Below are 23,079 nucleotides of genomic sequence, written 5' to 3'. Positions count from 1 at the left end.
CTCTCTCTCTCTCTCTCTCTCTCTCTCTCTCTCTCTCTCTCTCTCTCTCTGTTTCACACACACACACACACATCACTGTTGTGGAATATTTGTTTAATGATGCAAAGATGTGTTGCATTCTTTTATGTTGCATTTGTTTAACTCTGTGAAGATGTGTTATTTTGCCTGCCTAAAACACTTGAGTGATCTAATAAAAGAGCTGAATGGCCAAGAGTTAGGCAGGAGAGAGGGATAGGCAGGGCTCCCAGGCAGAGAGAATAAATAGGAGGAGAAATCTAGGTTTCAGAAGAAGAGCAAGGAGGGAGAAAAGGTGAAGAGGAGGATGCCAGGGGCCAGCTACCTTCTACACACCCAGCCATGGAGTAAAAAGGAAAGCAAGATATAAAGAGTAAAGAAAAGTAAAAAGTCCAGGGGCAAAAGGTAGTTGAAGAGAAACAGGATAGTGTAAGTTAGAAAAGCTGGCTAGAAACAAGGCTAAGGCTGGGCATTCATAAAATAAGAATTAGTCTCAACGTATTTATTTGGGAGCTGAGTGGCAGGCTCCAAAAAAAAGAGTGATAAGACCAACGACACTTGCCACACTGTGGAGAACAAGATGATGGGACACCCTGTGGATGTCTTCTTTCCGTTCAAGAGACCTTCAGTTTTTGCAGTTAGCCCCCACTGCTGGTTGTATTTTATATGAAGCTTTTGACAAGTGTCCAGAAGAATAGAATATCTTTTTCCCCTCTAGAAAAATGGAATCTTAAAAGACCAGGAAGGCTTGGCTTTGCTGGTGAAGAATAGTCCACATTACCTGTCTATTTTACTATGATAGCAGGTGAGAAAGGAACCCCCAAAGTAGACTGATTAGAGATTATGATTCTATAATCTTCCATTGTTCACTTTGCTGAAGTCAAGAATTTTTTTTATAGACAAAGCAAAATCTTTTTCTTTTCTTTTGGTTTTTAGATTTATTTCTTATGTATACAGTGTTCTGCCTGCGGGCCAGAAGAGGTCACCAGATTGAATTAAAGTTGGTTGTGAGCTACCATGTGGTTGCTGGGAATTGAGCTCAGAACCTCTGGAAGAGCAGTCAGTGCTCCTAACCTCTGAATGATTTCTCCAGCCCCAACAAAACAAAATCTTAATGAAGAAACTTTCTTTAGATATCTCTTGAACCCATTCTGGAAAGACAACACAGTAATAGGAGAGAGAAAGAGAGAGAGAGAGAATGAGAGACAGAGAGAGGCTCATACCTGATTTCTAGTGAGATCTGGAAGCTGTTGTGGCCTTTGGGGTTATCACAGGTCAGAGGTACTGTCTGTACCCGCAGAGCGAATGCAGACTCCTGTTTCTCCAAGTGCATGTTGTATTTCAGCGTTGTCTGATAAGTAGTGGATAGAAATACTTTACCTCAATTGCACTGGGTCCTTGGACTGATTTCTCCCAGTTTGAGCATAATGTGTGCAGGTAAACAAAGGGAGACTTTCCGTTTTGGGGAAGCAGGCTCACAGCTACATATCCACAACTTCCCCAGAATTTTACCTGAGTGTGCACACATCCTTCCCCTGACACGTTGATGTCATAGTTCCCAGGGATGTCTGGTAGTGAGACTTGCTGCAGTAACAGGCGGTTACTGTTCTCTACTTGGAACTTTCTGGAAAATGTCCCTGAAGACTGGATGGTCACCAAAGGAGTTTTCTGACTTCTGGTAAAAGTCGCTGCTCCGTACATGGACAAAGCATGGAGAGCCACCACGGTGTCCTGCGAGGGATGAGTGTAAAAGTTCAGGGTAGCATCAGTGTGGAAGGGTTAGGGTTCTTCCTGAATCTGTGACAAAAGGTTTTGTCTCCAGTTATTCGATCTCTAGACTTTAGGAAATATTTGAGAATCAAAGACATTCACATAATTTCCCTCCTTAAACAGAGTGCCCTGGCAAATGCAGATTCCTGTCTAGCCAGTACAAAATATAAATACAAATTAGATTCTTCTCCCAGCATTTGCTGGTTTCCTCCTCTGTCCCCATGCCCATGATGATGCCAACATCACATTCCTGCTCTCATTGCTGAACTTTCTTCTGCACTTGATGAACAATCCCGAGACACCAACATCATGACCAAGGGCTAGCCGCGATTCAATCTTATCAAATAAAAGAAACAACTACAATTTAGTGTTGTCCTTCGTCACCTTGCTCCTCGGTGGCATACTTAATGGGGATGCACTTCCTGCTCTAGAGAGAATCTCTCCCACGGGCTCCCTCCTTATCCCAAGTCAGCTCCGGATGCACTCCTGATTGCACAGCCCAACAGGAGAACAGAAACGCGTGGCGAGGGTTTTAATATTACAATGCAGACTGCCTATTGAATGAAAGCAGAATAATTGGATCGCCAAGCAGGGTTGCTAGTGTTGTGGAATTTTATTTCTACTTTAGAGGAGCCAGTCCTCTTACTGTACTTCTATGGAGATAAATTCTGCCACCTCTGCCCCAGATACCCAGAGAATAATCTATAGATATTATGGTAGATGTGTATTTTTTTTTGGAAAATATTACCTCATGAGAATCATACTGACTAGTTGATAAAGCACATGGCTTACAGTCTTGATTATTTCCAACTGTCAAGAAGTTAAAGTGGGCATCAGGAGCTCCTACTAGGTTGGGGAAAACCGAGGCCAATCTCTCCATACATAAGATTAGGAGAGTCTGTCAGGAAAAAGGAAATGGCCACTCCTCAGGGCAGCAAGATGATAAAGATGTCTGTTTTGTCCAAATAGCATCTCTTAGGTACTCCACGTGCTGTTCTAGGGTGAGGGATTATGTCTAGGAATCTGGACATTCCAGGGTTTTCCCCCACTGTTTTCTATCAAGGTTTGGGTCTGGGTTAGAGGTTGTCAGTAGTGTAGGTCTGTTTCACTACATGGGGTATGAAGAGAACTCTTGTGTCGGAACACAGGAACTAGGAAAGTTTATTATGGGATATATCATCCCCAACTTCCCACAGACCCAAAATCTGAACGAGTAACGTCATTGTTTTTGTTCTCCTTTGCCTTTTGATTGTTCCTGCACCTCTTGTTCCAATCCCCTCACTGCATGGGGACTCTGAAGAAAGCCACCAACCTGCGTGGAAGAGAAGCCGCCATGGGAATTCTGCTGCTTTGTGAGCCACCTCACAATGAGCGTTGCCAAAGTCAGGTCCTCAGGGCTTGGGGCTGGCTGGGCAGTGAGGAGAGTGAGGAGGACGTAGGCGTTCATCTCCACCTCAGCAGAGGGAGCCTGCGGCTCGTACAGATAGCTCTTAGACTTTCTGGCTTTCTGAGGCCTTTCCCAATGGATGGAGTTGTCTTAGGGTAAAAACAGAGAAATAACGAAGTATGAGTAGTCAAGGAATGACTGTATGTCTATCTATAGAAAGAAGGAAATATAAAAGGTTGTAGCAGGTTTTAAAATCTTCACTCACCATATCCCCAGATTTATTAATCCCCAGTAAAAACCTGCAGTTGGTGTGATAGGGTGCGATTGAGAAGATTATCTAGACAGAGATTCCTAAGGCGTTGACTAAACTACATCGCCAATGCTGCTCTAGCAGAGTTGGCGAGAAGACAATAGCAGACACGAGTCTTTCCCTCATCAACTCCCTCACACTTGGTCAGTGTTCAGTCCAAATGACTTAGGGAAGTTTCCTGTTAGTTTCAGAATTGCAGCTGAAACAGCAAAACCTTGAAGCATAATTTCCTTTTTTGTGTTCTTCCTATCTTTGCTCCTCCTAATTGGGTATATGTGTATCAGAGAGAACAGTTAAGTGTTAGCTACATTTACCTTTGTAACGGTAGTTGGAACTATATACATTCTACAGTGATACTACATGTGTTGATTTGGATCACTCTATGGGAAAATACTGAAGAAAAGCCATTTGTGTATAGAAGAAAGACTAATTTCCTTATGGGTCAGTCTAAGGAGAAACCTCGGTGAGCCAGGAGACGGAACTAAACTGTAATACTATTTCCACACTCTGTATACTCCTGTTTCCCTCCAATGGAACTGGATGGAAACGAACATGATTAACACACACCCTTACCTTCTTTTATAGCTTCATTATCAAGTGATTTCAGGATTTCATTTCTCTTATCCTGGCTCCCTGCCAGAGCAAAAGCATACGCCAGGAGTGCCTTGGTGTACACGAAGCTGCCATTTCCCCCTTGCTCTATTGTCTTCCAGGCTGTCTCCAGGCAGGTCATGGCTTTGGAGACAACAGGACGCTGTTGGCAGAACAACAACACCTGAGCAATGTGATAAACGGTCCTAGTAGTAGGCCCTGGAGCAGACAGGGAGGATATAGACACTTATGCTTTTCAAATCCATCCTTCCGTTCCCTCTCCTCTCCTTTCTCCCTCACTTCCTCTCTCCCTTTCTTCCTTCTTTCCTGTCTCCTGTCACGGATCTTCTTTCTTTCTATTCTTTATCTTTTAGGAGCCATTCATTGTTGTAGGGTCCCTTGTTCCATCCCGCCCGGCTACCTTACACCCGAAATAATCACACAGAAAGTGTATTAATTAAATTACTACCTGGTCCATTAGCTCTAGCCTCTTATTGGCTAACTCTCACATTTTGATTAACCCATTTCTATTAAATCTGTGTAGCACCATGTAACTGCGGCTTACCAACAAGATTCTAACCTGCGTTCCGTCTCAGGTCAGAGATTCATGGCGTCTGCCTGTCTCTGCTTTCTTCCTCCCAGAATTCTGTTCTGTCTTCCCCGCCTACCTGAGTTCCACCCTATCAACTAGGCCAAGGCAGTTTCTTTAATAACCAATGAAAGCAACACAAATACAGAAGGGCCTCCTACACCAGTTCATTTTTATAAACTATATTCCACTTAAATAGAGACTAAAGGGGACAGTATTAAAGGCTGTGGTTTTAGCTTGATTTTTGGAACATATCCAGGATTTCATGAAGCAAGTAGATGATCATTAATGGAACCTTAAAAATACAAAAGTATTGTAGAAAAGAAAGCTTCCACTTGGCTTCAGATGGGGTAGGAATGATATGGGATTATCCTTTGTATGCTGTGGATATATTTTATTACCATTGGTTAATAAAGAAGTTAATGGAAGCACAGAATAGAGCAAGGTGGGAATTTCAAGCAGAGCTAGAGGAGAAAATAAGGCGGAGTCAGAGAGATGCTGTGTAGCCCCTGAATGGGACAGACACCAGTTGGAACCTTACCAGTAGGCCACAGCCATGTGGTAATACACAGATAAATAGAAATGGGTTAATTTAAGATGTAGGAGCTAGCTAGAAATACGCTTCGGCTATTATGCAATTAGTATAGTTTCTGTGTAATTATTTCGGGTCTTGGTGGCCTAGAAAACAAACAAAACCTCTGTCTACATAGGAAGCCATAGGCTTTACAGCCTTTTGGAAAGCTGGAGAAGCCATATGACACCTACCGTGTCTTTGAGTGAACTCTCCAGAAGAGCAATGGTTATATAGGCAGAGAGGGTCACTTCATCTTCTACTCCGCCCTGCAAACAAAAAGGAGTGAAATAAGTAAAATACACAGCAAACAATTCTTCAAAGATGTCTTCCCCTCTGTATTCAACAGAAAATTTCATTTATATCCTCATTAAGAGAAAGTATATTCCAAACCTAGAGGCTTCTTCGTCCCAGCGCTAAGTAGTATGGCCTGACTTTCAAACGTTATTATTAGGTCACCATGATTATAAGTAGTTCAGAATAGGTCACCTTCATGGCATTGTTGAACAGCGACCCGGAGCTCCTGAAACAGCCATTGTCCTGCTGTTGCTTGGAGAGCCAGGTGAAGGCATGGGTGATGTGTGTTTCATCAATGAAGATGAAGGCTCGAGCCTGGGTGAAAGACTTGAACACGAAGGCTGTGAGCCTGATTGGAGAGGGCGAGTGGGAAGATGAAGGCTTTTGTTCTGATGCAGCACCTTCACACAAGGGTTTCCCGGGGTCTGGACCACACTGGTGTGTAATCAGTCTAAGGCTCTCTGAGTTCATGAAGCTGGGCAGTGCCTCTTGCTATTCCGAAGTAGTCTTCCATCCCTGGCCCTCTTGGATGTGGACATTACAGTGTGGTTCAGCTGTTTCCCGCTTTGCTTTTTCATGGCTGCTCCCTCGCTCCCTCTGATGCTTCCCTAACACCTGCACCCTCATCTTAGCCTTTCCCCGCCTCCCGGTGATTTTCTTCTGTAGGTAAGAAAATCTTCTCTCCTGAAACCCCTGCCACATGTTTTCTGCCTCAGAAATGACATCCCTCTCCTTGACTTACTTCCTGTTTCTACCAGTCTCTGTGTCATTTGTCACCTGTTGGTTGTCTGCATGTTTTATCTCAATAATACATTCTGATGTAAAGCAAGGCTACATAAAGAAGGGTGAAAACTTTTCAAGTCTTGGTTATGAGTGTCTTTGGATGCTCAGCAATATGTAGTCGGGTATTGACTGGTGAAAGAAGCCAGCTCACTGCATTGAGTAGAGCAGGTCGTACAGAGTCAAGACAGATGAGCGCTGAGACAGCTTCGGTTCTATACTTATGATTCAGGCTACCTCAGACATGTCCCTCACAGGCCCAGGCATCGGTTAGAGCTCTATGAAAGAAGACGCATGTGTAGTTGCCATGAGGAACAAGAGTTGAACAAGGCCTGACACAGAGTGGACTTTTCTTACCAAGTGTTTCCTTGGCCACCTCGATCCCAAAAGGCACTGTAGGAGCCGTCTTTGTTTTTGTAGTTCAGCTGCCTCTGATAGCCTGGAACAGAAGGCTTTGAGTGGGTTTTGAAGGAACTGAGGCCTCAGAGAATGACAGGATGCAGGTCTGAAGCCGGAGAGGCCCTCATATATGCTGGCTTATAGGACTGACCCATGAGAACACCGCTCAGTTTCCCCTGTCCGATCCTTAGCCCATTTCTAGAGAGACTGTGCCCAAGATCAAAGTGAAGTTTTTGACTGATGTACTGACCAGCACTGAGGTACCCAATGGCCTCTGATTTGATCTTCTCAGTCAGCTGTTGGGTCTCATTCAGATATTTCAGTACGTAGATGTTAGGAGCAAAAAGGGCCATGTTCTGCTCCCCACAGCCAAAGGGCATGCGGAGGAGATTCTGCGTGTTTCTTATGGCTGAACTTAAAATATCACCTGGGAGAGAGAGATGTAATATTAGACAGAACAGTCATGATCTTCAAGAACAAAATAACGTTTTTAATGGGCTTATTTCTCAATGATATGAAGGAATTTTAAGGAACCCAGTGGGTATTGAGGAGATAGAGACAGAAGATGTCAAAGAGTTTACGTGTCGTATTCCCGAAGTTACATTTGGAATCTCTGTGGGGACAGGGCAGTGGTAGTGACTCTTGTCCCCAGTCCTCCGGGGATGGGATGACTCACCCAGCACGGAGAAGTGTGCTCTGGCTGAGTCTTTCACTACCGCTGGTGGGAGCACCAGAGACACTTTTTCAGATATCCCGGCATCTTAGAATAAGCAAAACAAACGGGTAGATGGTTTACCTCTGCTTTCCTCATTTCTAAAGTCCCCTAAGACAGTCACTTTAGAACTGTGTTTAGAAGCTTTGACTTCTTGCCTCCCTAGAAAAATGATCTTGTAAATACTACAAATCCACATTTCCTGGTACTGCTGGCTTGCCAAGCTCTATTGCTTCTGCCTTCATCACCAGTCTTATTGAAGAAAAGCATCTCCAAAAGGAATTTCTGAGTGTCCTATTAATTATTAATTACTAATCACCCAATTTTTAAATAGACACATGAAAACGTGTTTCTTGATTGAATTTTGATGTAGGTATTTTCTTCCTAGAGTTTTTTGTTTTGGTTTGTGTGTGAACTTTGACATTAGTGTTTTCTGGTAACAGGGAACCTCATTTGAAAAAATGTCTCCATAAAATTGGTCTATAGGCAAGACTTGGGGAGTTTTCATTTGTAGTGATTGATGTGGCAGGGCCCAGCCTAGTGTGAGTGGTGACTCCACACCTCAGAGCGGGTGGTTCTGTCGGGTATGTGAGAAAGCAAACTGAGTAAGTCAGGGAAAGCAGCGCTTCCCCACAGCCTCTGGCTCAGTCCCTGCCTTCCCTTTAGGAAGGACTGTGAACGTATACAATGGAATAAACCATTCCTCTCTGAGTCGCTTTTGGTCATGGTGTTTTATGGCAGCTTTGAAAACCTGAAATAAGGCAGTGTATGGATAAAAACCCAGTGTGCCAGCATAAGAGAGTGGATGAACTAACTCTGAGCTGTCTTTTGTTTTTCCTGGGTCCCCCTGAGCTGCCTTGGGCAGTTTCACTGGTCACTCCCATGCTGCTGCCCTGGAGGGCTTCTCTATGGCAGGGGTAACAGCCAGGTTACCTTGTAATAAATAAATATCAGGAGAACCAGAATAGATCAATGGGAAGAATAGGGTTTTTCTTATCATGTCCTTGGCTTAAAAACAAAATCAGTCTCCAGTGAGCCCCTTCACATATGTCTTTTCGTGGAAACCATTTAAAGGGGGTGAGCACTGTGTGACGAGCCTCCTCTACACACTCCAGTAGTAGCCCTCACATGAGGGCATCCCCTTTACAAAGGCGTTTGCTCTACTTCATCTCTTTTGCTAACTTTCATATAATAATGGATTTTACATTAAATTAAAACTATTATTCCAATTTCCTTATTCTTTTGACAGACATATTTTGGGGAAGCACTACCCCATGCAACAGTGCAGGTGCTGGCAGAGTAGTCGTTATGGTGAGTGGGCAGCCTCTGCCTTCGTGCTGGTCTCTCATAGGAAACAGAGAGCTTCCCTTGTGAGATACATTACTATATTTCTTTGCAATAATATGCCCAGTGAGGAGCACAGATGCAAGAACAAGCCATAAACACAACCACTAGAGAAAAATATTATGTTTAGTGTTTACTACATATCATGGTTTAGCTAGGCTAATGTATGGAATTTATTCAGATATAAAAATAGTTATTTTTGTTTATGATCTAATACAATACAAATATGGTCCTTCCCAAGATATTTTCTGCATTTTTCCTTTTATTAGGAAATTTTTGGTTATGACCTCTTCTTAGCTATTCCCTAGCTATAGCTTTCTAAGTATTGAGACAGACTGGACGAGAAGGTTTCTGTGTTCCAAAGAAAGGGGCTACAGTGAACTCTGAAGTCCCCGGCAGAACTATGACCGCACTCCTGACAGCTGCATCAGGTAAGTAAAGATCTTGATAACTTATGTGACTGAGGTTTTTTTTAGATTTTTTATTTATTATGTATACAACATCCCTTCCATGTATGCTTGGATGCCAGATTTCATTATAGATGGCTGTGAGCCACCATGTGGTTGCTGGGAATTGAACTCAGGACCTCTGGAAGAGCAGTCAGTGCTCTTAACCACTGAGCCATCTCTCCAGCACCCCTGAATTTGGTTATTTTTTAGCGGTTATAAGGTATACAGCATCCTAGTTTTCTTTTTTATTATTAATTTTTTTGTTTATTTTACATACCAGCCACAGTTTCCCTTCCCTCCTCTCTTTCCATTCCTTCCCCCCACCTCCCAATCACCCTCCATCTGTTCAGAAAGGGGCAGGCCTCCCATGAGAATCAACAAAGCATGGCATGTCAAGTTGAGGCAGGGCCAGGTTCCTCCCCTGGCATCAAGACTGGCCGAGGCATCCCAGCATGGGGAACTTCCAAAAAGGCAGCTCATGTGCCATGGATAGGTCCCGATCCCTCTGCTAGGGGCCCCACAAATAAACCAAGCTACTCAACTATCCTGGTTTTCTTATAGGAATATTTCAGGAGATGTAAGTAGATGATATAAGCTATTATCTTATTGCTGTTTTGAAGGATTCTCACCTGATGCACAGAGCAGTGAACTGAAGGTATGTTCTTTCTTAATTCCTTCGGGCTTGGACAAAAAGATAGAAAGTTCAGACATGAGAATTACTGAGTGTGTAAACACAAAGATGCTGGAGACATTGCTGTGTGTGTGTGTGTGTGTGCACATGTGTGTGTGTGTGTGTGTGTGCACGCACGTGTGTGTGAGTGTGTGAACAACTTCTTTACTTTCGGGGCTAGTGCTGAAATTAGATGGTCTAATTTTCCACCATATCAGAAATGGCATAAACGTTTGAGGATGTGGGCATGCCAGATTAAAAAGAAGGTAATAAGGAACGATAATAAAGACAAAAGGGATGGCATAATAGGAGCAGAGAAAGAGGTGGAGCTTAAGAAGATAACCCATCCCTCTGAGCTCCAGTCAAGGGAGTAGGAGGGGGAGGAAGGCAGAAGCCAGTGATCTGAAAGCGTGAGTTTGCCGCTTGCTATGAGCTATCTCAAGGTCGTGTGCTGTCACCTTTTGTTTTTCATCTAAACACAATCAACACTGCTCCAGTCTCAGCACACTGCCGGTCAAGGGACATTACTCACCTCAACTATTAAGACTTTGACAACCGTGTCCTTTCTCCCAGTTTCAGGAACTGTGGCCACCTCGGAACCACAAGGCTCTGGGGACTGTCGCGCTTCCGCAGTCACGGAGAAGTTCATATTCCCTGAAACACACATAGAGCTGAGCTCAGTTGTGCCAGGAACTTGGCACATTCGAAACCCCAAGAACTGCAAAGCATCCTCAGGGCTATGAGCAGGTCGAGGGCTTGTCCTGTATTTAAGAAGGTGGTGAGCTTGGGGGCCCCCGTGAGAAGAAAGAAACTTAAGAACCTTTCCTGCATTCACCATTTCTGCATGGAGTCCCCTTACGGGAGTTCTTACTCACCTAATGATTTGGGAGTTACCAACCAGGAAGTGGTGTGCCTCCCATTGGCACAGAGGCAGTGAGAATCTTGGTCTTTTGCCACTGGGACAGCTGTAAAATCAGGGGAGTCTTCCAGCAGCACACCCACCTGTGGGCCCACAGGGGCAAAGAAAGAGCAAAGATGTCACCACAGAGGGACAATGCATTATGTGTGGGTGGAGGTAGGTGAAAGACTGTGGAGCATGGTAGTGGGACACATGTGCCTAACATGTCACATATGCTGACACAGAACGCTTGCATAGATGTCAGATGCACATACGTGATGAGCTATCCTCTACACAGATAATTAGAGATAATTATATATTTCTCTATTCATATTTGCTTTATTTTGATGGCAAACATGTATTTACTCTACTAGATTTTTAACTACGATATTAAAGTACACATCTAGCTCTAGTGAAAAAAGCCGCTATAGAACAATACGCCATTTTTATCCTGACAACAGCCTACTATAACTATGTGGACCATATCTTTTGATTGTATCCAGAAGCCACATGGAATATCCAGTGTCAGTCTGTTGTCAGACTGTGTCTGTCAGTCTGTATGTACGTAGTGTCCAAATCACCTAATACACTTTATGTGGTGTCCATATTGTTAAACAACTCTTTGCTGTATATACGTAACTAGAGTCCGAGAATTTTTTAAGTATTAGGAATCAGTGCTGATGGGTCTAATACAATCTCTTCCTCTCTTTATTTCTTCTTTCCATTTAATTCTTAGTCAAAACTTACACACACTCATTTCCCTCTTTCTTTCTGGTCATACTTAATTTGGAAAGGTCTTCACCCGGATGCACTTTTGGAGGTAGTTCAGCACGGTGGCCTTGAGCATGAAGGCTTCTCCACGGACCACAGAGTAGGGCATCATGAGCTCCACGAAGAAGGGCTGGAAGGCTCGGAAAGACACCACAGGAGAGAGGCCAAGTCCAGTGTCACTGGACAGGCAGAGGGCTCCGGCCTTCCACTCAGTGATGGTGTCAGGGACGGTCACTTCCAGGTCAGCTACTCCCGATGAGCTGGGAGGGTGAGAGTGTGAAGCTCAGAAAGTGAGCGTGTGAATTAGTTATTTCTGAGATGGCGCCCAACGAGTGTGACCTGACGCCATCACCAGGGAGTGTGAACCAAAGCCACCTCTTTGAGTCCTTCAAAGGAATGATGGGAAGAGCACAGCGTGAACAGGACTCCACATGGAGAGATGAAATCTTTCTGTAGTCTTGTTTTCCCAGCTCAGTTATTGGCTTCCTGACACCTCAAAGTCTGGATGCTAGTGGAAATTTGGACACAGATTCGAAGCTGTCTCTGAACACCCATCTCCAAAATACCATATAACAATTTCATGACCTCTGTGGTAGTTTCCACATAGCTGTCTGTAGTCTGCTCCATGTAGGACTGCCTTACTTACTACTCAGTATGGTCCTGAATGGTTTTAAGGATCAGAAAGGTACATGATAACTTTTATGTGATTTTTTTTGGGGAGTGATGGAAATACATATATTTTATAATTGATGGGTTGATATGCTATGATCTTCTAAACTAGTGATTTCCTTTGTTTATGAATGAGATTATTTAGAGAAATACTAGAAAATAAAGAAATATATATTTTTTTATGCCCAGTCCAAATCCTACAAATGGAAATCACTTACTTTACTGTGACTAAATCCCAGATCCAGGTTTCAGGAAAGTATTTTCGAATGGTCTCGGTAAGTGGGTCTTCACGAGGTGGATCTTTGCGAGGTGGATCCTCACGAGGTGGATTTTTAAGCTTTGCCTTATGCTTGGGTTCTCTTGGGACAGCCACACTCTTATACATGGCAAGAGGCGCTATGAAGTTACAATGGAGGAGATGAACACAGTACTGAGTATAGTGGGGTACAATGGGACACAGTGTGCAAGGTAAACATAGCTTAGTTTTCAGTTTCGTCTTGACTGTCACATGCTACTGTAACAACTCTGGACATGATACATGGGACCACTCATTTTGGTGGAGGCTGGGCAACATCTTTGTCAAAAGTGGAAACTCTGAAATCTTGGAGAAAACATCCTAGTGCAGTTGGAGTTGGAAGGAAGCACAGTGCATATTTTCTTGGGTTGGATAGTCAGGGAATGCTTACAAATATAATGTTCCCCCTAGGAGCAACGAAGAGCCATAAATACAAACTCCCAAGCAACAGATCCCATGGCTAGAATGACAATCACTTCAGACCAGTGCTGAATGATAGCTACATTATCAACATTATCAACATTATCAACAGACCAGTGCTGGATGATAGCTACATTATCAACAGAGACTTTCTTGGGATGCTTTTTTTTTCCCTCTAGGTCCTAGATCTGTAGGATTAACCCATTATTTTAATAGGTTTTGATTTATATACAAACTGAGGGAGGTATAGGTACAAACTCTTGTATCAGAAATATACACAATGGAGCTGGGTGGTGGTGGCACATGCCTTTAACCCCAGCACTCGGGAGGCAGAGGCAGGCTGATCTCTGTGAGTTCAACGTCAGCCTGGTCTACAAGAGCTAGTTCCAGGACAGGCTCCAAAGCTGCAGTGAAACCTTGTCTCGAAAAAACAAAACAAAACAACAACAAAAGAAATATACACAATGGAAAAGTCCATATCAAGGTTGTGTGTGTGTGTGTGGGGGGGGAATTGGTGATGCAAAGAAAGTTAATTATTCAAGAAACATAGCATTGGCTTGGGTTTACACTGGCAAGAAATAAAAGGTTTAAAGGTAGGGACAGAGGGTATGTGCTCTGCTTTTTCTAAGAACAAGTATACATGCAGATTTAGTTAAGACTTTACCTAAATATTTCCCAATGGAATCTCAGCATTGAAAATCTCTCTCATTTTAAAATAAATATACATACAGATAGCTTCATTTCTACAGGTCCTTCTCTGTGACGGCTACAACCTCTAACCTGTCTTTCTATTTGCCTTTGATTACTTAGGGATTTCTAGTATCTAAGTTCTTCACTCATTACCTTAAACATCTCCAGGGAGTTGCCCAAATCATCCAGTGTCTAGAGTAGTCCCAGTGCCTTAGGTCCTGTTACTTTTAGAAACTTTTAGAAAGAAAATTCAATTTCTTTTTGAATCAGCATAAGGAAAATTGATACCTTCCAGTGAGAATTATTTTTAATTTATGTTAACACACACAAATTTTAGTATTTAGAATATAAATAATAGTGAAGATGGAGATTCAAGATTTCAAGTTATATTGCAGAGGTATAGTAATAAAACCAGCATGGTACTGGTTTTGGATACTATACATGCTCTACAATTTTATTTTATCACAAAAATAGACATGCAGATTAATGGAACAGAATACAAGAACCAAACATAAGTTGGTGTAATTACAGCCATCTGATAGTTGACCTAGATGCCAAAACACACACAGAGGGAAGGCAGCATTTTTAACCACGATGCTGTGAAAACTGGACGCTCACATATAGAAGAAAGAAAATAGACCTATGTCAATGACCTGGCACAAAAATTAACTCCAAATGGATCAAGGACCTCAACATGAAATCCGAAGCTGCTCGAGAAGAAATGTGGGCAGTAACCCTGTGAAACGGATGTGCAGGAAGGGGACTTTCACAGAGCATCCATCAATTAGAAGGTAAGGTCAATAACTGACGAACGGGACCTTACAAAGCTAAAACGTTTCTGCACAGTGAAGGAAACCATCAGCTGAGTGAAGCGGAAGCCCACAGAGTGGGAGCTTTACATCGGACACAAACAGCCCAATTTTAAAATGGACTGTGGATCTAAACACAGTTTTCAAAAGAAATAAAAATGGTCAAGAAATAGCTTTGATAACGCTCATCATGCTAGCCATTAAGGAAATTGAATTAAAACAACGTGGAGATTTCATTTCACCCCAGTCAGACTAGCCAACAGAACAACTGACACCGGAGAGGACATAGGGAAACGGGGAAACTGTCATTGGCTGATGCTGGGAATGCAAAGCCGGTGCCGCCACTCTGGAGGTGATGCACAGGAAGGGAAGGGTTTATAATGGCTAGCCTTGGTTGAAGACAGGGGAGTGCGCACCTTGTGGCTTATGTGCTTTGGTTTTGCTGTCTTCACCCCTGTCTGCAGTGCCTGGCCTTTTCCTTCTCTTCATCCGCAATACTTAGGAAATTCTCTTCACCTCTCATGAAATGTCTACAAAAGTTCTTCACACTTCACATAACGATTCTCTGTTACAGTAACTACTGCATCTTGTCTTATCTGTCTCTTTAACAAGGAAGGAAGAACCCCGATTTTTAACTTCTCCCTAGCATTAGCAAACATTTGGGCACATTTTGCACAGGTAAGTTTGGCTTCTTTCTCTCTTATTTGGATACTATAATGCTCTACAATTTTATCATCTTTGATAAATAATTCACATTTATTTTATTCTGAAAATACATGTTGACTTGTTATTTTACCTGCTGCCAACAGATGAAAATATTTACGCTCAAAACATAATGTACGAGGTTTGATCTTCAAGTTGGTGAACGCCTTTAAGCCTATGTCCTGGAAAGAACATTATTAATCACACAAAATATCTCAAAATTCTGAAGACACTCTATGTGTATAAAAATTATAGTAACTAATTCAGATACAGGTTAATTCCTATTCAAATTGTGTTTTTTCATACTCTTTAGAGAGTGTGGTGAGGAACACAGAATTCATAGTGAGGCATATGTTCTGACCTTCTGTCTGATACCATGCCCTGTTATTTTAAAAAGTCATTCACAGCCATGTACAGTGGTGCATGCTTTTAATCCTAGCACTTGGTATAAACAGACTGCACATTCTTTTCTCAGCCACCCAGACCCAAATATTCACATAAAAACTATATTAATTGCTGCACTGTTTGGCCAATGGCTTAGGCATATTCCTAGCTAGCTCTTATATCTTAAAGTAACCCATTTTTATTAATCTGTATATTGTCACTAGGCTGAGGCTTACAGGTGCTGGCATGTTATTCCTTTGGTGCTTACATGGTATCTCCCTGACTCTACCTTCTGCTCAGATTTTCTACTTTGCTATATTCTTCCCTGCTAAAGGCCAAAGTGGCTTCTTTATTAACCAATGGCAATAAAACATATCCACATAAGCATACAGAGGGGAATCCCACATCAACTTGGGATGCAGAGGCAGGTAGCTCTCTGCTGCGAGATATTTGATTAGATTGTGTAAAGATATGTAACTGTGATTGGTTTAATAAAAAGCTAACTAGTCAATAGCCAGGCAGGGAGAGAAAGTAGGAAGAGGAACTTAGTTGTGGGGAGGGAGAAGAAAGAGAAAGAGATGCCAGGGGCCAGCCAGTTAGACACAGAGGAAGCAGAAAAGCAGAACATACAGAAAGAAAGAAATGTAAAAAAAAAAAGTCTAAGGCAAATGTAGATAAATAGAAGCAGGTTAAATTAAGTTATAAGAGCTAGTGGGACAAGCCAAAGTTAAGACTGAGCATTCATAATAGTAAGTCTCTGTGTCTTTATTTGGGGACTGGCTTGTAGGACAGAGAAAAACTTGTTACAGAACTCTGTGAGTCTGAGACCAGCCTGGTCTACAGAGTGAGTGCCAGGACAGACAGAGCTACCTAGTGACAGCTTATTTCAAAAATCCAGAATTTATTTTTTTAAAAAAATGCCACTTATTCACTCTGTGCCTAGACTGGACACTTTCCAAGATGCATTTTTTTTTGCAATGCTTGTATTGAATCCAAGAGCCATAACACATAACGTCTGCTAGTGATTTATATCCTTGATCTGACTTTGCAATTCTTTACTAGTTTAGCTCTTCATTAAAGCTAAAAATCATAGCTCAGCATGTTAATGGGTAATACTGCTTACCTCCACGAATTTGTAGACACCCTTCTCCAGTCTGTTTAAGTATACGATGCTATGATTAACCTTATCACCTCCAGTCCACACACATGGCTCATCGAGTAGGTGATCCAAAGTTTGAGGGCGGTTGATTAACTTCATCTCTGGCAGACTGTGTATCTGTAAGAAACAAGGGAGCCTCTTTCTTGGGCTTTCTTGGAAGATACTCACAAAGAGAAAAGAATCAGTATGATCACTATAAATCACTTCTAGAATGTTCGATGATCCCTAAGCGAGGTTTTCTAAGTATTTTCTATTGAAGAGTGCTTTAATTCTGAAGGTGCTCACAGTATTTAGGAAAAGACTAAAAATACTCCACATATTAAAAAAGGAGTTATGAACATAAATCTTGTGTATTATATTTGAGAATGATATAATTTTAACATATTAATATAAGACATTAAACATTGAGAAATATGTTTATGCTACTTCAACCATTCAATACATATAAAATACCAAGGTTGTATATTTCAGTCTACTGGAATACTATAAAAACAAACAAATAAGACAGAAGTTAAGTTAGTCAATATGTAAACAGCCTGAAGAGATCTGAATGAAGAATTTGCTACATATTTTTTTCCTAAAATTCAGGGGAAAAAATTCAAAATAAAAGAAATACAAGCCACCTCCATCTTTGACAAAAGGATGCATTCAAGCCTTCAAATGGCACTTCACAGGATTAGAAAGAGATCGAGGGGGCTGGAGAGATGGCTCAGAGGTTAGGAGTACTGGCTGCTCTTCCAGAGGTCCTGAGTTCAGTTCCTAGCAATCACAACCGTCTATAACGAGAGCTGGTGCCCTCTTCTGACATGGAGGCAGAACACTGTATACATAATAAATAAATCTTTTTTAAAAAAGAGAGGCAGAGGGACTGCAGGTGATGTGTCCAAATGGAAGTGCATCACACGTTAGCAGTCATAGGAGATGCTGGGGACATATGGAAGCATATTATTCATTTGCAGCCATAGGAGATGTTGGGGACATACAAGCAAGTTTGCCAGACTTTGCCGGACCCAGCCTGGGCAGTGGAAGATGGGAGAAGTCAAGGCTAGGTGAATGTATGTGAAGAAGACAGGAGACAAAGGCCTGCCATCCCAGTGTGCTCCGAACCTGTGTCTCTGAGACACGAACTTTTCTTGGGATGGGGTGGTGTCTGGGCAAACAAAGCTCACAAACTGACTTTTGTCTTTGGTGGCTCCCTTTGAAAGAACAGACTGGCTTGCTTATAAAGTAGCAGCACAGCCAATCATGTGACAGACAGGGTCACCCAAGCCCAGACCACAGGACCAGCTTCAGTTCCCTATGAACACACTTTCAATTCTTCTGCAGATTTCCAGTGTTAATGACAGAAACCAATATGAGCAGAGATAAGAGAGTAGAGGAAAGACTAGTAATTAGAAACCAAATAATAAAACAAAGCCTCCCAAGTAAAAAGAAAGGAAGAAATAAACAAAAACAATCAAATTCTCACCAAGATATGATGCATTGCACCCATGCAACAAACTCAAGACTATTTAAAATCTAGAGCAGGGAAAAATAGGTTTGGATAGAAAGCTAATTTGCAACAAAATATTTAAAAATATGAAAGGTACATCTGAAGGAAATTGCTCAGAAAATAGAAAAACCCAAGGATAACCGGGGTAAAAGATAACGTTAGATGTTTTACTTAAGACACCCACCATCTGTCTAAAAAGAACAATAGAATGACAGAGAAATTGATAAGAATTGAAACAAAATCTTAGAGGAGAAGCAAATTAGTCTCTCCTTCCAGGTTTTAAACTTGGGATCACTATGATCTTAAGGGACTGAGAATTTAGAGGTCTGGATATATGTGCATGGATAGTAAAATATGTTCATATCTTATTTTCTTAGGTATTTAACAGAAATTGCCTGACTTGTGAATCCATTAAACAGCCACACACGTGCACACACCGACTAGCAAGATTATGACTTTTGACCAGATGCAAGATGAGAGATGTTTTCATATTATATTCAGTTCAGCCAGGTAGTCTGAAGAGCTGTCTGCATCACCATTCATCAGGACTGGAGTGGATATTTAAAAAAGATGGCCAGCTTGATCCAAGTGACAGATCCCGGCAATAATTGCACAACAGGTACTCAGGAGCCTTCAGCCTCCGAGTAGGGAACTCATATTTTCTAAGTTCAGAGGCCCTGGCTGAATGTGGGCTCGGGAGTTCTCTATCTACCCACGGCTGACAGTCAGTGTGTTCGGGAGGATGTGAGTTAAGGCAGTCCACAGTAAGGCAGGAGTGTTCACGGCATCTCCGCTTCCACGCTTCCACGCTTTAACTTGTTCGATGATGATTTATATTGATATTGTGGCTTATGTGGACTGTTATTTCATAGAGGGCATATTTTTTGTGACTGTCATTTCTTGTCTTCTTACATGTTTTATCTCATGCATTTAAAACAGTACTGTCAGAAAAGACCCACAGGCTCACCAGGACACAGTGAGAACCCCTGGCTTTCCACGGCCTCACATTCTAGTGAATATTCTGGAGATCAGATATACATAAGAGATCTTAAAAGATTACAGAGAGAAAATAAATAAAATAAAAGATGCAGAATTAATGGCTTTGTGCATTTTAGCACTAGCTTAGGAAGATATAAATCCAGAGACCCAATGTCTCCCGAGTTTTCAGGGAACGTGATTTCTTGGCTAACGTTTTGTCCCATTTCGAAGTATTAATTATTACTGTAAGTATAGATACCCAGAGGTGCAAAAGAAGTTCGTCTCTGAGTCACTCTTCTCAGAACAGTACCACCACATGCTTAAAGCCCACGGGAGTCAGCGGCCTGAAAAGAAGTCATAGCAAGGTAGAAAACAGTGAACCAAACACAGGGAATTTTGAAGGAACTTCCCCGAATAGGGGTGAACATTTGTGTTACAGAAGTCAGCCAAGAAGAGAGCAGCAGGGTGACAGAGAGCTCCAGTGGGGACAACAGAAGAATTGCCAGAGAGCTGAAATCGAGTGAGGGGGAGGATGACCCTAAAGCAAACATGAAAAGGAATGATTATATGTCGGGATGTACAAATGAGAGGAAATATGGCCACAGCACACCATCGGATTTAATAACAAGCCATAATTTTTGTTTATAGAAGTAAAGACTTTCTAAGGATTTGATACAGTAATCATATAGTTCTGTAGGCAAGATGAAGATAGGAGGGGTCTGCCTAATCAGTTTTATCATGCTGCTTTATAGTAAGAAGAACAAACAGACACTGCTAAAGATGAAGGAAGGCCAAGACTTTCAAAGACTAATAGAGAATGTGAAATAAAATATTTAAGAACTAGCTGTAATCATTGAAAGAATGAACAGCTAAAGCTTGGATAGCTCAGGGTGGAGACCAGCCCAAGGGAGGGAGGAGCGATAATAAAGGTCAAGACCATGAAGGGGATAACCACAGAAACACCTAGCCTGGGCTAGTGGGAGCTCACTGACTCCAAACTGATAGCAGGCAAACCCACATGGGACCAAACTAGGCCACTGAATGTGGGTGACAACTTTGTGGCTTGGACAGTCTGTGAGACCACTGGCAGTGGAACCAGGATTTACCCCTAGTTCTTGGACTGGCTTTTTGGAGTCCTTTCCCTGTGAAAGGATACCTTGCTCAGTCCAGATATAGGGTGGAGGGCCTTGGTCCTGCCTCAAAGTGATGTGTCAGACTTTGTTGAGTCCCCTTGGGAAGCCATGCATGCTTTTGTTTGTTTGCTTGCTTGTTTTTTTTTTTTTAACTAATTGCCAGTATTTGTCAGCTAAAGCAATTCCTCAAGAAATCTTTTATTTAATAGATTTGGGGGAAAGTCAGACTCTAACAGTAAAGCATTTTAGTCATTCCTTCCTCAGCTGTTTTCTGCATGTGCGCCATAAAATTCCACCATTAAAATGAAAGTAAATGCTGGTTTACCTTGCGCATTAGTCGAAGACTGGTTACTCCCCAGCGTTGTCTGGACTAAAGGTTACATATGCACCTTACATACATTTTAAAATAGGCTATTAGCCAGTGTCAATAATTTTTTTAAACTATTACATGATATGTAATTTTCCTTACTAAAGCCCACTCTTACTTCAATATGAAGAAGAATTTTGCTATGGTTATGGTTTCAGTTGCACATCTGAGAATTTTCAGAGCAAATTGAGAACCTCCTTGTAGTGTTTTTAATTCAAAGCATTATGTATTTTTCTTATTTGGGGAACTCTTGAGATGCCCAAGATTCCATCTGTGTAAATGGTTTTGTTTGGCTCCCACAGACAGCATCTCTCTGAAAAGCTCCATCGGGAAGTGCTAGGGGGCAGCCACTCCTGGGGTGGGAGAGGAGCAGTAAGGACACAGAGGACCTGGGGCACACAGGCTTTACAACCCACTGAGTGCTTTGCTTCAGGCTTTGTCTAGAGTTTATCAGTCAATAAGTTTTTGGAGCTGTTCTTTGGGGTTTTATAATGAAGAGCTCCCTTAGCGATGCCTTTAGCATTAAATGCGGTATTTTTACATTAAAGCGTCCTAGAGTCTGAATGACTACTGTTTTTATCAGAACCAGCACCTGGAGCCTCACCTCTGGCCTCTCTTGGACAGAGGATGATAAAGACTCACCAAGGAAGGGGAGAGCTCAGCTTCAGGCCTCAGGAGCAGCACGCTTTGGTCCACGGCTCTCAGGCCACAGAGGGACTGAGGAGAAGCTGTGACCTGCAGATGGGCGTGTGAGGCAGGAAGACTTTGGGCTGGAGTGAAGCTCAGGTCCACCTGTGGGAAGGGGAATCAGGCTTAGCCAGCTTCCTGCTCTTGCAACCCGGAAGCCTGCCACTTGAGTCACCCTCTACCTCTGCGTGCACATCTGCTTGCCAGATCATGACTGTTGGGAGATCAGCCGAGGCTCTTCGCTTCCTTTTTCATCATTGGGATTGATTTAGGAAGATGGGAGTTGTGTCAGTCAAACTCAAAAGCAATAAACGACTATTTTGGCTCCTTGAAATTCTTGCAACTACCTCATTTTTGGTATGTGTGCACATGTATGTGAGTACGGTGTCATGCACACGTGTGTGCAGGTGCATGTACCCTTGCATGTACCCATGCATGTACCCATGCACCAGGCAGAGGCCAGAGGAAGATGCGGGCGCCCTTCTCTCACTCTCTACCTTATAGACAGAAACCTGGGCTAAACTGGCAGCTGTCAAGTTCCAGCAATTCTCCTGCCTCTGGCTTCCACAGCACTGGGGCTATAGGAGTCACCAGTCATGCCTGGTTTGTCACATGAGTGTTGGGATCTATGATTTAATAGTGTCGTATCATAAAATTTAGTAATAGCAAGGCCCTATGTCTTTATTACACACATAAAAAATCATAATGAAAAACTGGAGGAAAAGGAAGTACACTAACAATTGATAGGCCTGGATTCTATTACTGGTCTTGCATAACACTATGTGACATTAAGGGCCTATGAGATGGCTCACTGGGTAAAGGCACCTGCCATGAGTCTGATGTCCTGAATTTGATCTCCTAGACTCCTGTGGAAGGAGACAGGCATTGAAAAATTGTTCTCTTTCCTCCACATGTGTGCATTCATGTGCACATTGCACATGTAGATAAATACAGTAAAAATTTTAAGTTATCTGACTTTGAAGTAGTTAGCAAGCTATTAAAAGTGTTCAGTTCCCCTCTCTTGTTCCCCACTTCCTTCCTTTCTCTCTCGCCAACCTCCAGCCATTTGGGGGTTTGTGAATTAAAATCTGGCACTCCAGTGCCATCTGTATCTTTGCACTGAGGCGCACACCTGCTCCTGGGTTTAGTTTATGAAATCTGTATCCTTAAGAGGTGGTTTTCTTTTTTAAATAGAGATTTTTAGAAATAAGTCACTCACTTTGTTGGGAAGACACTTTTCAATGTCAAAGTTTGCAGAATCTGCAATCATTTCTCCATCAGGCAAGATGGCATAGATGAGTATCTTAGCCACGGGCGCCATGCTCAACTCTACAGGGATCTCCAGGGCAAAGTTCCCTTTCACTGGAGCTGTGGGGAATGGAAAGAGGCAGGCATGGGTCAGAATACTGTCAGGAAAGCCCAAATAGCTAAACACAGGGATCTGGGGGACTATCTGTATGTGGAAGACATTCTCACATCTGGTCTGTTCCGTGGTTAACTGTTCGCATGCTAATGATCTCAGGAGGGTGTGGGATGCTCACAGCATCCCACCAAGATGTTTACCATGGAAGGCTATAGTGCTTATTTATAGCTAATCATATACTAAGCTCTTAACTCTTTTACCCCCTAACATCCCAAACAGCATCTGTTAGATACTCCTGTTATGAAAAGGGCTGAAACAACCCTTGCCTGATGTTTCATTTATTATTAAGATCAGAAGAAGTAGAATATAGATGACAGC

General features: G+C 42.4%; 1 protein-coding gene across 1 annotated transcript in view; it reads right to left on the bottom strand.

Annotated features, from left to right (window-relative positions):
• Positions 1 to 23,079, bottom strand: part of LOC101980089 (alpha-1-inhibitor 3-like) — a 54,283-nt gene that overhangs the window by 8,177 nt on the left and 23,027 nt on the right. The window contains exons 14-31 of the mRNA XM_026788297.1: positions 22,558 to 22,706; positions 21,294 to 21,443; positions 16,646 to 16,798; positions 15,233 to 15,320; positions 12,441 to 12,618; positions 11,585 to 11,813; positions 10,760 to 10,886; positions 10,417 to 10,538; positions 9,844 to 9,895; positions 7,386 to 7,469; positions 6,960 to 7,136; positions 6,668 to 6,749; positions 5,723 to 5,879; positions 5,428 to 5,502; positions 4,056 to 4,236; positions 3,098 to 3,321; positions 1,528 to 1,746; positions 1,239 to 1,366 (exon numbers count right to left, since the gene is read on the bottom strand). Coding sequence (XP_026644098.1) covers positions 1,239 to 1,366; positions 1,528 to 1,746; positions 3,098 to 3,321; positions 4,056 to 4,236; positions 5,428 to 5,502; positions 5,723 to 5,879; positions 6,668 to 6,749; positions 6,960 to 7,136; positions 7,386 to 7,469; positions 9,844 to 9,895; positions 10,417 to 10,538; positions 10,760 to 10,886; positions 11,585 to 11,813; positions 12,441 to 12,618; positions 15,233 to 15,320; positions 16,646 to 16,798; positions 21,294 to 21,443; positions 22,558 to 22,706 — 2,575 coding nt within the window. The remainder of the gene's footprint in view (positions 1 to 1,238; positions 1,367 to 1,527; positions 1,747 to 3,097; positions 3,322 to 4,055; positions 4,237 to 5,427; positions 5,503 to 5,722; positions 5,880 to 6,667; positions 6,750 to 6,959; positions 7,137 to 7,385; positions 7,470 to 9,843; positions 9,896 to 10,416; positions 10,539 to 10,759; positions 10,887 to 11,584; positions 11,814 to 12,440; positions 12,619 to 15,232; positions 15,321 to 16,645; positions 16,799 to 21,293; positions 21,444 to 22,557; positions 22,707 to 23,079) is intronic.

Source organism: Microtus ochrogaster, unplaced genomic scaffold (assembly GCF_000317375.1).
Source record: "Microtus ochrogaster isolate Prairie Vole_2 unplaced genomic scaffold, MicOch1.0 UNK1, whole genome shotgun sequence".
In the NCBI taxonomy this organism is placed as follows: domain Eukaryota; kingdom Metazoa; phylum Chordata; class Mammalia; order Rodentia; family Cricetidae; genus Microtus; species Microtus ochrogaster.
The sequence above is the reverse complement of the archived record's forward strand: the minus strand, read 5'-3'. Positions and strand labels throughout refer to the sequence as shown.